Source organism: Mustela nigripes, chromosome 1 (genome assembly GCF_022355385.1).
Source record: "Mustela nigripes isolate SB6536 chromosome 1, MUSNIG.SB6536, whole genome shotgun sequence".
NCBI classification, from domain to species: Eukaryota; Metazoa; Chordata; class Mammalia; order Carnivora; family Mustelidae; genus Mustela; species Mustela nigripes.
The window spans coordinates 14642475-14656218 of NC_081557.1; the positions used below are offsets into that span (position 1 = coordinate 14642475).

At 35.3% G+C, this 13744-nt stretch overlaps 1 protein-coding gene across 1 annotated transcript; it reads right to left on the minus strand.

Moving 5' to 3' along the window:
* Positions 1–1966: 1966 nt before the first annotated feature.
* On the minus strand, positions 1967–2902 carry LOC132010375 (olfactory receptor 4P4-like). The gene has a single exon (XM_059388253.1). The coding sequence runs from the start codon at positions 2900–2902 to the stop codon at positions 1967–1969; it is 936 nt and encodes a 311-aa protein (XP_059244236.1).
* Between the last annotated feature and the right edge of the window lie 10842 nt (positions 2903–13744).

Consider the following 13744-nt stretch of genomic DNA (forward strand, 5'->3'; position numbering starts at 1 on the left):
CTTTGCATTTTGAATCTGGGTCTTCCTCCAGGCTAATGGTATGTGCTACAAGCCTCTTTTGTGATGCTGGGCAGGGGCAGCGAAGTGCAGCTCCCAGTCAGCCAAGTAATCACAAGGGTCCACAATCAATACACTTAGAACCTTCTATACCCATATAGCCATTCTGATTTTCACATGCAGTGCAGTATTCAATAAGTTACATGAGATATTCAATGTTTATGACAAAATAGGATTTGAATTCAATGAGTTTTACCCAACTCCAGGCTAAATAATGTAAGCTCTGAGCACAGTTAAGGTAGGCTAGGTTAAGCTATGAGGTTTGGAAGGTTGGGAGGATTTCATGCATTTTGAATTGAGGTATTTTCAACTTATGATGGGTTTATTGGGACATAACTCTCTTGTACGTCGAGGAAGACCTGTAGTTGAAATCAAACAAAAGGGAGCCCTTTCACATTGTTTTTTTTTTTTTCCCTCTCTGAAATATGCATGCAAGTTTCCTGCATATATTTTCTTACCTTACTAAGTCAGTTCTTCTTAGTGCTGAATAATGTTCCATTCTCTAGATGTACAAGAGTTTATTTATTTATTCACCTAGTGGACATCTTGTTTACTTCCTAGGATTGCTGATTATGAATCCATCTGCCATAAATATCCATGTGCAATGGAACGCATTAATTTTTTTTCATGTACATTGTAGTTAAATCACATCTTATTTATCCTTTGCTAGTTCTCTCTCATTCCCTCTCTTTCCCTGTCATTGCAGTAAGAATAGTCGTTGGCTGTGGATCCAAGTACTAATCACTCGGTTATCAATTATAGGCAGGTAGGAGTGAGCAACTCATAAATTTTAATATATAGTTCTTTAACTTTATGGGAAATGATACCTAACTCTGGCCAATAGGTGGAATGCCAAGAAGTGTGTTTCATCATTCTGAATTGTAGATTCTCACTCTGTCTTCACTATGTATTATCATTGATTTCAATGGGACTTCACAACAGCTGACTCCCAGAAACCCCTCTTGGGGCACCAGGGTGGCTTAGTCGGCTGAGATATTGCCTTTGGATCAGGTTGTGGTGTATCGGGGGATGAAGCCCTGTACTTGGCTTCAGGTCAGCGGGGAGTCTCCCTCTTTCTCTCCCTAGGCCCCCCAAAGTCCACCGGGCCACCACTCCTGCTCATGCTAGCTCAAGCTCTTTCTCTTTCTCAAATAAACAAATAAAATCTTTTAAAAAATTATCAATAAATTACAGATTCTACTCTAAATACTTATTTGTTTGCACAACTGATTTCTGTATGAACTAGAGGATGCATATATTAATGTCCTATTAGAAATTTAAATTGATTCACTTTTAGAATATAGCTTTTATGATTTCTTATTACAACTCTTGAACAATCAAAGAACTCCTGTGATTGTGTGGTCTGACCTCTAAGTCCAATGATTTTGTAAAAGTTTCATTAAACTATTTACCTTAATAATTCACCAATCATTATAACATTGGTTTACTTGCTTTGGCTCAGTTGTTTTTCATGAAGGTTCCCCTATCTATATCATCTTAACACCTCATAAAATTAACTCAGTTTTCAATTAATTTTGGTATGCAAGAATAAGGACTTCATCACTGTTACTTTAATCTTAAGTGCTATGTTTTCCATTTACTCCCTCATGGCAGTGATGGTCCACAGACCCCATGACCTAGTCCCTGCCTTTTTCATTCACATCTTTTCTTTCTCAGAGTTGTTTAGCCAGTAAACTTTTTTTTTTTAAAGATTTTATTTATTTATATGACAGACAGAGATCACAAATAGGCAGAGAGGCAGGCAGAGAGAGAGGAGGAAGCAGGCTCCCCGCTGAGCAGAGAGCCTGATGTGGGGCTCTGTCCCAGGACTCTGGGACCATGACCTAAGATGAAAGCAGGGGATTTAACCCACTGAACCACCCAGGTGCCCCTAATAAACTTTTTCAAATTAACTCTGTGCTTCCTTTGAAAATAATGATGGGCACCAAACCTTTCTCATGGCTTTTTTCATCTCTGAATTTCTCAGAGTATAGATTAAGGGATTGAACATAGGAGCGATGATGGTGTAAAATAGAGCAAATATTTTGTCCTCAGGAAAAGTAGTAGGTGGCCTAAGGTAGATAAAGATTACAGGCCCAAAAAATAAGATGACCACAGTGACATGAGACCAACAGGTGGAGAGGGCTTTGCGTCTTCCCTCAGCTGAGAGATTTCTTAAAGTGAACAATATTATCCCATAAGAAACAAATAAGACAATAAAGGTTACTAAGGCAACCATACCTGAAAAGGCAATCACAAGGACACCAGTGATGTAGGTATCAGTGCAGGCCACCTTTAGCAAAGGAAAAATATCACAGAAGTAGTGATCGATTTCATTCGGACCACAGAAGGGCAAACCAATTGCAGTAGAAAACAGAGGTAAGGCATGGATGGCACCACCAGCCCATGCAGCCAAGACTAGGAGGTGGCATCTTGTCCTGTTCATGATAATCACATAGTGGAGGGGTTTGCAGATGGCAGCATAGCGATCAAAGGCCATGGCAGTAAGAATGAAGATTTCAGTACCGCCAAAGAAATGCATTGTTAAGACCTGTAACATGCAATTACCATAGGAGATGGTTTTTTTTTCCACTAACAGGTCAGTAATTAACTTGGGTGTAACCGTTGAGGTGTAGCAAATGTCTATGAAGGATAAGTGGCTGAGGAAGTAGTACATGGGTTGGTGCAAAAGAGAACTGCATTGAATAGAGGCAAGGATCAGAAGATTTCCTGCCAACAGGGCAACATAACAGAATAAGAAGAGCACAAAGCAAAATATTTGCATGTTCTGGTCATACGAAAGTCCTAGAAGTATGAATTCAGATATGTTCCTTTGGCTTTTCATATATTTAGATTTGCTGTAATCTTCCATAAGGACTTGTGTTTCTGAAAGAAAGAAAACATAATTAATGGTGAAAATTAACTGTATGAACACAATAATATAAAATTTTGAAATGTATGTTGACACAAATAGAGCTAAGACATTCTTCATTTATTGAATTAAATGGCTTTTCTCTTTATTCTCTTTAATAACTCTATTATGAAATAATTTATAATTACATATTTTGCTCAAAATTACTAGTAATTACTTAAAATATTTAAATATTATCCTGAAAATACATTTTATTACTGCTAATAATATGTTTCAAGAAAGGACTTCTGATTTTATTATTTAGTCTAAAACAAGGCAAGAATTTTTCCATATTTCCCAGTTGTCATATGTTTTACATGAAATCAACTTTCCTTCCTTTAAAATTATCTTAGAAAATTTCCTTAATTTGGGGAATGAATCTGAAGAAATGTACATTTGTTTAAACAACCAGTATGAACTACTGAACTTTTGTGCAGAGCATAGAATACCTTCCTACATGGTCAAACATTGTCAATGAGTCATGTTAAAGCAATGGAATTTCTCTTACATCAAATGGCAAAGACTCTTTGAATACAGTATTAGAAAAAACTAGCAATTAATGACTGAAATTTTGAAAACCATTTAGGAAACCCATTCATGTGTCATTTTTATATTTCACAAGTTAAATAAAATAAAAATAAATGCTGTCATTAAAGTTTGTGACGGCAATTGATAAAGGAAAGATAAGGTTGTTGAATTGCTCAAGTATATTGGAATTATGTATATTTCCAGGCTTTTACTGACTATTTCATATTTTAGATACAATCTAAAAATCAAATGCCAATAAAAGGAGATAATACTGAAAGTAACTTGAAGACAAACTTTGTGATGAGTAAGCACTCAATGATATTATGCATAAATGAATAAATGAAACATTCAGGAACTTGAATCTCTGTATCTAATACATACTTTAAAAAAATATTTTTATTAACATATATTGTATTATTTGCCCTAGGGATACAGGTCTGTGAATCATCAGGCTTACACACTTCACATCACACGCCATAGCACACGCCTCCCCCAACGTCCATAACCCAACCACCCTCTCCACACCCCGCTCCCCCAGCACACCTCAGTCTGTTTTGTAAGATTAAGAGTCTCTTATGGTTTCTTTCTCTCCTGATCCCATCTTATTTGTCAGAGAGAGATGGTACAAGCAAAGAAAGAGGCAGGCAGAAGGAGAAGCAAGCCCAATGAGCAGGGAGCCTAATGCAGGACTGGATCCCAGGACCCTGGGATCATGGCCAAGCTGAAAGCAGATGCTTGACTAATTGAACCACCCAGGTGTCCTCTATCAGAGGGCCATGATCCCAAGCTGAATATGTATGTATGTATGTGTGTGTGTATATATATATATATATATATATATATATATATATCCCAAGCGTGCTATATATATATATAGAGAGAGAGAGAGAGAGTCAGTGCAAAATGAGTGAAGGATAAGAAGCTTTTCTAAGAGCTATTTTACACACTAATTAGAAAATATCTGATTGTAGTAGGTTTGCAAAAACTAACACACCTTCTACCTCGATCTGAATCTCAAGTGACAGACAGGTCTGGGCCTCCAGATGTCTAATTAAAAAAAAAAAATCAAAGTGATTTTGTTGCAATACTGTTTAGCAACCATGATCTGTAGAGACTCACAGATTTAATATCTGTTATTGAGAGTCTTGAAGAAGATTCTAGATGGCAAAACATTGACAGCTATGGCATTTTTAGAATGATCTGTACCATAAGACATCCATTCTATTTTAAATTATTATTCAGAATTCTAACCTCATAAAATTAGAAAATTTTAATTTGTTGCTACTTTGCTTTCAGTATCAAAAACAAGGATCCCTATCTTCCTTATATACCAAAATAAAATAATTATGTAACAGAGTATTCAGCAGTTAAGTTACTAAGGAGCACTGAAACGCTTTAGGAGAGTGAGGATCATTGACCTATCTTCTACTTATTGCAACTGATACTACTCTTTGTATATGAGGTAGAAACAATGTTAATTTTTAGATATACCTAGTTACTAAAAAAATCAATTTATAGGCAACTTTCACATTCTAAGTAGAATGTGAACAATAGAAATGTGAAAAACATTTGACCAATTCAAATCTCTGATTCTAAAGAGAAGAGACATATCAAGAGAATCTAAGTGGTTTCTCAATATTGAAAAGTAGCACACTGTAAATATTAGAAGACAGAAGTCCTGTTTCTTCCTCAATCTGGGGCTGTCCTTCATGGGAGAGAACTGAGAGGGATGTCATGAAGGACAGTATGGAAAAACTCTTTTGATTCTTCCTCTGAACAAAAAAGAAAATGCAAGACAATTGGTTAACAGGTGCCCTGTCTCTCTGAATGTTTACCTAGGTGAAGATGTATGGAATATTTAATATACAAAAGGATTCCAGAGTTCACTGATTCTGAAACATTTGAAATAATTTGCCTTCAGTTTTACAAAAATGCAATTCCTCATCAGGATTTGCTTGTTTTCCAGATCACCATTGGAATTTCCTCTCTAGTAGCTCAAAACTCCAGCCTGTATTCTGAGGAAACTTGCTTTATGATCTGTGCTTTTAGCAGAGGTAAAAAGGAAGAGAGGGAAAATCAGTTGAAGAGGTTTACTTTCATCAAACAATATAGTGATACTGAGCACACCCCTCTCCATGGAAAAACTGAAGGCACAATTGGTAAATAAAGGATTTGAGGCAACCACTGAACAAGGGGTTGAAACAGTAGCAACACAGAAAGGGTTAGAAACACTGAGGCATCTCAAATCAACTGACCCGTGTGATCCTTGAGCAAATGGCTTCATGCCTCCTCTTTCTCATTTCACAACTAAGATGTCATTATAAAATTCAGAATTTTAGTGAGGAATACATGAGGTAAAACAGAATAGCCAGTGACATGTGTGCTTCAAAACTGTTACTTCTGTTTTATGGTCTTTCCTTTCTGAGTCATAAGTTTAGGGCCATAGGTTGTCCTGTGTGCACAAACAATCAACAGAAAAATGAAGGAAATAAGAAAGAGCATTCATAACAGGGATTTAGCAAATGTGATCATGGGAAATTCTAATTTAAAATCTGTTTCTGAAACTCTGTTAATGTCATCATTAATTGGTTATCTTTGCCTGTTTCTTAACACTGATCACTAGTATTTTTCTCTACAAAAGCTACTCAAATGATCCCTTAATTTTTTGGTATTATTGAATACAAAATGTGTGTACCTTTTGGATCATGATGTTCATAAAGAAATAGAAGCTCTTACATGTAAATAGAAGATTCTACCAGAATTTCAAACTTTTAAATTTGAGTAGTAAACTCATACTGTAACAGAATATAAAACTCTTAGTGTAATAAAATATAGCATACTATGAACTTACCTTAGGTGGCTTAGTATAAACTTGTCTATTTTAGGAAGGCAAATGTTTTGAAATATGGGAAAGTCAGGCATAAACGGTCTATTTCATAATGGGAATATGGAGGACTGACTGTGAGTGTGATTTGCAATCACAATGAAATTCACTGCCAGTATATATACACTTTATCTAACGCTATTATTTTTCTCACTGAAAATGGGAATTTTGCTTACAACTAATGTGCCATTAAGTCTGAAGAATCCTAAAACATTTATATAGTAATCATGGGCTGCAAGAGAGGTTATATACTTGAGAATGAAATTACATAGAATAAAAAAAAAAAAGAACACACAATTAGCCTAGCACATGTGTGGTGGGACCCTTCCCAAACCAAGGTGACAAGGGTAGTTCACTAAGCATTAGATCTGAGTGGCTGTCTGGCTGCACCAGGAAGCATTCCATCCGCAGATACTCACTCTGCCAGTTTTTGTCTCGTACCAAAATCTGAAGTCAAATGCAGAGAGTTACAGTCCCAGAATTCAAACACATCCAGATAAATTCTCTGTAAATATTTTGACAATTTCAACAAGTCTTAACCTTCTACAGTTTGCAAGGGAAGTGGACTTCCAATATTTACTAAAATTCAGTGATGCAAGAAGTAAATCTTCATCTCTCAGGAAAGCAGTTTGGACATTTTGAAAGCTGATTTAGCTTCTTAATAGCAGCTCAAAAAAAAAAAAAAAAAAAAGCAAAAGGGTTTTGATATGCCTGCAGAAGCTATCACAATTATTTAGGTCTTAGGAAACATCCATTTATTCTATGCCTATACCTGAAGACTATTCGGTTCAGAGGAACAGAATAGAAATTTAAGTGGCAATGCAAAAATTAATAGGTCTATGAAATCTTTCCGTAATTATATTCCCAAAGGCATTTCTAGACAGGTTTTGGACCATGTGTTGCAAATCCACCATCCACAGTAATGTGCTTGATACTCTTGGGTATAAACTTTTCCTATCTAAAAAAAAAAAGGTCTTTCTTTCCCTGAAGGCCCCAAAAGGCTATAGTCTAACTTCCCTGTGCTCTTCCAGTTTTCTGAAGAATAGGAGGGAAATAATAGCTCATAATAGTATCAGGTTAGCTTTCAGGAAAATCTGAGATGAAGTGACTCACAGTCTTTTTTGTTTGTTTTGGAAGTTATCAATATATTTGGTGTGCAGGGCAGGTAGCTAAATAAATCAATTGTTTGTGATATTATAATTAGTATGACATTACCATTGATAGATAAGCTGTTGGAAATTGGGTGAGAAATAAAAGATAAGAATAAACATTTCTTCTCTTTGAGTTGGCAGTGAGGAAAAGCAAAAAAGATGGGAAAAAAAATAAGATGAAAGAAGCCAAGTACAGCAAACCTTTAATGTGTTTCCCATCCGGTTCCTTCTCTGCTCACTGGCTAGTCACAGGTGGTTTGGACTCAGCCTTATCTGCCTACATGGAAGGCAGTCAGTCTCTCTTCCACATGCCAGCCCATGTGTGTGACGATTTCTCATGCAAGAAGGGTCAGGAAATCATCTGTTTCAGATCAATCTACCTAGCCAAAGGATTTACTGAGAGATTGTTGGTTGGATTAAGCTCATCACATTACTTCTTGTTCATGATACTGCATATTTTGACACTCTTATTAGCTTTATTATGTAGATAAAAACACAGGAGGTTCTAAATTGAATAGCAAGTTCAAATAGCCAGTAAGCAACTGAAGCAAGAAAATGTGTTATTCTAGCTTAGTGCTCCCTTTGGGGTTTTAAATGCTTAATAACCGTGAGGAAATGACGGATTATTGTACTTTATCTTAAAGGATGTGATAACCCAGTGATTTTAGAGATTGTCTACACCAGCATTAAGTCCAGTGTTGACCAAGCTGTGCTCCAGAGCTAGCCTGCACAGATCTACCACAGGAGACAGTAGGTCATATTTATAACCTTCTGTGCACACACATGGACAACCCTTAGAAAAGGGAACCAGTTAATTCACATCCTCAACTATTTAGTTCATCCCTCTTTGTATACTAGCTCTGCTGCATAGTTGTAATTTTGATGAAGTGCCAACCATCATTTTTTTTTTTTTTTTATGGACACTATTTTTTTTTTTTTTTTTAGATTCATTTACTTATTTCAGAGTGGGGGAGAGGGAGGGAAAAAGAGAGAGAGAATCAGTATGGAGGAGGGGCAGAAAGAGATGAAGACAAAGTATCAAGCAGCCTCCATACTGAGTGCTGAGCCCTGAAAGGGGCTTGATCTCACGACCCCGAGATCACTACCTGAGCCAAAACCAGAAGTTGGATGCTGAAACAACTTCACCACCCAGGCACCCCTATTTGGACACTTTCTTGTTCACATACATTTAGAAATTGTTTTCTTGTAATCCAAGGTCATAAAGATCTTCTCCATATGTTTTTGTTTTTGTTTTTTTTTTTTGCATTTCACATATGATTCTAAGACCCATTTTTTAAAACTTTTTTTTAAGATTTTATTTATTTATTTGAGACAGAAAGAAAGAGCACAAACAGGGGGAGTATCAGGCAGTGGGGGAGCCTGATGTGGGGCTCAATCCCAGGACGCTGGTATAATGACCTGAGCTGAAGGCAGAAGCTTAACTGCTTAGCCACTTATCCATTTTTGATAAATCTGCACAGCTGTGATATATAAATAAAAAGTTTTTTTTCTTTTTGACTTTTTTTGTTTGATTGTTTTGTGCCATAGATAAAGATGCACAGTATTTCCACTATCATTTGTGGCAAAGATTATTTTTTTCATGACTGAATTGAGTGCAGACTTTGGTTGAGATTAGTTGAGTCTAAATGTGTGGGTCTATTACTAGGCTCTCTAGTTTGCTTTTTTGGTATCTTTATGGAAATGCCACATAATTTTGAACAGTTTTGTAACATTGTTGGAAATCAGATAGTGTAAGTTCTCCAACTTTTTTTTTTTTTTAATTGCTGGACTTAATTTACAGTCCTTGTATTTCCATATATGTTCTGAATCAATTTTGACAAAATTGTAAATATATGCTTATACGTTTGTTTGAGAATGCTTGAATCTGGAGATTCCTCTGGGGAGAATTTAGCTCTTAATAATGTTGAATCATCTGTCCACGAACACAGTATTTTTTCTATTTATTAATGTATTTATATTCTTTCAACAGATATTTTGCTTCCAGAATACATGTATGCTTTATATCATGTTACAGTCATTCTTAATTAATTTATAATTTTAAGACACTGTGATATTACAAAGGGGGTTTTTAAAATTGAATATTTATTTTTTCATTACTAGTAAAAACTATGCAGTTGGCTTTAATATGTTGATCTTTTATATCCTTCAGTGATGCTAAACTCACATTAAAAAGTAAAACTAAAAGTTGTCTGTATGTGCAATGAAGTGATTGTCTATATAAAAATTTATAAGGAATGCTCATATAAGCTAGTATAATGATATGTCTCACAGAAATGCTGAACTAATATGTTGAGAGAACATTTGCTTCTGTTCTTTTAAAAGAGTTTGTATGGAATATGTATTACTGTTTTATTTAAAGTTTGGTAGAATCCACGATTGAAGCTACCCAGACAGGAGTTAAGGGGACAAAAGAATGTATTTTTTTTTCAAGCTGTACAGACTATTGAAAAATATCTATTATCTTTCATTGTCTAGCTTTTATTTATTTATTTATTTGTGTGTGTGTGAGAGAGAGAGAGAAGGAAGGTGGGGGAGTGGTAGAAGGCGAGCTAGAGAGAAAAACCCAAGCAGGTCCATACTCATGACTTTGAGATCGTGACCTGAGCCAAAATCAACAGTCAGATGCTTAATCAACTAAACCTCCCAGGTGCCTTGAATATTTATTATTTTTTTAATGTAAGTTTTTAATATAATTTTAATGTAATTTATATCAAAGAATTTATCCATCTTATCCAATTCTTGAATATATTGGTCTTATTATGATCATTATATTCCCTTATTATCCTTCCAAAATCTGTAGAATGTGTAGTGATATTGCCTCTATCGTTAAAAAAAAATGTTCAGTAATCAATGTTCTATAAGTATTCTAGAAATCAATATCTAGGAATATAAAAGCAAATTAAATCCAAATATGGAATAGGATATAATAATTTATTAATAAATTTGTAAATTAATCAAGTCAAAAATATAGCTAGCAGCCTTAAATAGAGATTTAAAACAAACAAACAAACAAAAAAAGTGTGGGGGATGAAGACCTTTCCTTCCTCTTTATAGGTTCCTTGGCTGATCTAATAATTAAATTGATTTAGGACAGATTTACAGTAGGAAAAAGAAACTTAATTTTGTACACATTGGAATTCCAAAGATATGAGACTCCCTGACCATCAGGCAATCAAGATTTATGCCGTCCTGGCCTGAGAAGAACGCAGTAGAACTCTAGAGCTATAAAGAGGAAGAAGAAAATTCACAAGAAGATAGAAAAGCAAATGTTTGGTAAACAGATGGTTTTCCTCTTAGTCAGGTAAGTCTTTCTGATGTAAAAATTTATCTGTTGTTAGCTCTCTTCCTGATACAGGTACTCAACCTAAATTCTTTTAGGAACTCAAAGGAGAGATAAAACAACTCTTCTTGAGTCTGTTAGAACTCATAGTCTCCATGCTAAAGGGGCATATTCTGGGGTCACATTCTTCTCCCCCTCAAAAGCAAAGGTTGGTTCTCTGAAAAGATTAATAAAACTAAGAAAAACTTATCAAGATCAATAAAGAGAAAAAGCACAAATTACCAATATGAGGACTGGAACTTATATATTGGTAGAAGAAGTGTAAAATTGCACAAACATTGAAATACAGTTTGACAGCATCTACTCAAGCTATAGTAAACTATGTTCTATCAATTCTACACTCAGATAATTGTTTAAAATTCCATGTACTTGCATGACTAGCCCAAGTGTCCTCAGTTAAATGTAGAGCTAGCATCATTAGATATGGGATCACACCTGGTCTTGTTAAAAGAATAGGTCACATGACCATATGGCTTAGTCTTAGATATGTCAGATCTTATTTGTAATAAATTTCAAAAAGCAGTTGACAAATTTAACAAAAGTAGAGGAGAGTCTTTGGACTTAAAGTGAAGTTACAGAGCCATTTCAGGTTCAGATCCAAAACTCTAAGGCCAGACTTCCTACAACATAGACCCCCTTGGATGAGGCCCAGGGGGCAGGAATCTTAGCAAACTAGATATATCAGGTACTCTTCAGAGTCTCAGATGCCAAAGCCTACTTTCAGTAGTTCTAAGCATTCTGTGTGAAACCTCCCAATTTAGACTCAGAGCTGAATTCAATTTTGGTTTGATTATTTGGAAAAATTGAATGGAGAGCCTATGAAAAGCATATTTGCATGAAAAATAAGACATAGTTTGATAAAGAACTAATTACAAACAAAGAAGGAGCTCTTGAGACAGTCTTAATACAGTAAGAAAGCTTTAGAGGGCATATGTTTAAGTAAAACATGGTGTACTGTCCACCCTTATGTTTAAGATATAATTGTGGTACAGAGAGATCATTATACATTTGTTATTTCACAAATTTATCATAGAATTAACAACTGAGGAAAGCCAAGAACTAAATGATATCAGTGAAAGCAAAATATTAAATTAAGTTTAAAATTTGAGGGCATAAATTGGTAACAGTGCTTGGCAATCTAATCCAAAGATGTTGTACACTGGAAGGGAGATAGACCCTGACAGACCTTGAAAATGGTCAGTGAAAGCAGCCAGTCCACTCTACAGGGCAAACAATGGCTTCCAAGATCCTTTCTTCCTTTGAAGGAAAATATGATACCAGGGTATATTCCTACTGCTCAAAAACAAGAGCCATTCAAGCCCAAACTTGGCTTCAGAACAAAATGGAGACCATAATCTCCATTTCCTTATCAATAGGTGGCCCCAGCTGAAAAGGGAACCAAACACCTGTGCTTCTTTTTAAAGTTATGAGGGCTACTGGAGTTGAGGTGGGTGGAAGATTGGGTAACTGGGTGAAGGGAGTTAAGAAGGGCACTTGATGTAATGAGCACTGGGTGTTATAAGCAACTGGTAAATTAGTCAACACTATATCTGAAACTAGTGATGTAGTACAATTTGGCTACTTGAGTTAAAAAACAAACACACAAACAAACAAACAAAACACAGGATGATTACTGTTGCCCATAGACAAGGAGGGAGCACAGTTTTTGGAAACTTGAAGCTCAGAGAGCCTGGATAAACCTTACTAGTCCTACTGCTTAACATCTCCAGATAAGGTACTTAAATTCTCTCAAATCCTAAAAAAAAATAACAAAATATAATCACTTATAGGATACTTACTACTGTTAAACCCCAAATTTCAACTGAGTAATTTAAAAGATCCAACTGCCTCTTTTGAATGATTCCTGAATCAGGCAGCATCCTACCTAGGAAATGGAAAAGAGGAGCAGAGAACTACAGAAAAATAAAAGTTTTTAAAGGCAGAGAAGTAGCATAGAAAAGGAAATCATTAACAAAGAATGCACTGCTTTAGGCAAAGTTGCCCTCCTGATGGGGGCAGAAGGGATCTATCAGTAAATTTTGTACTGCTGGCCAGGAATTCCATAAAAGTTATATCCCTGAAGTGGCTGAAAAGATAGGTTAGGTAGTAAGCATTGCTTTGATGACTTGGGGTCTTAACCTAAATGACTCCAATTTTGGTCTGTGGTTTTCTTTTTAACACTATTTACCAAGAATTAGATTGCCCTGTGGACTAAGTTCAAAGGCGCACAGCTAGTCTGTCATAACTAGGAGCTTAAATATCTTCTTCATAATGCAATGGCATGCCATATCCCATTGGGACCGCATGACTATGAGAATGAGAACATGCTCTCATCACTGCAACTGTCATCTTGAACTGGACTGAAATGTTGGGATGCGTATCTAGGAAAGGCCCTCCAACTTCCTCTGATTTAGTGGACAGTCCACTTTTCCTTATGAGGGACCTAATTCAGATTATAGTTCATTTTACAGTAAAAATATCTGTACATGAAGTAAAATAAGACTATTTTGTGTAAGTTCAAATCTAGCAACTAGTCTAAGAGGTATTTAATAGAATCTAAATGCTTTGTGAAATTTGGTTATTTAGGTACAAGGAAAGGAATGAACTCTTTGAAACTAAGATTTTTGGGGACAGATGATTAACAAAAGCCATGATATGGAACAACCTAAGTGGATGAGTGAATAAAAGACATATGTATATATCTTATATATATCTATATCTTGTCATATATATATATATATATATATATATATGATACTTACTACTGTTAAGTATTATATATATATGTATATGTATATGTATATCTAGATATAGATATATATAAGATATATACATATGTCTTTTATTCACTC

Excerpts from the sequence above, each read along its gene's own strand:
- LOC132010375 (XM_059388253.1), bottom strand. The coding sequence starts at position 2,902 with ATGAAAAGCCAAAGGAACATATCTGAATTCATACTTCTAGGACTTTCG.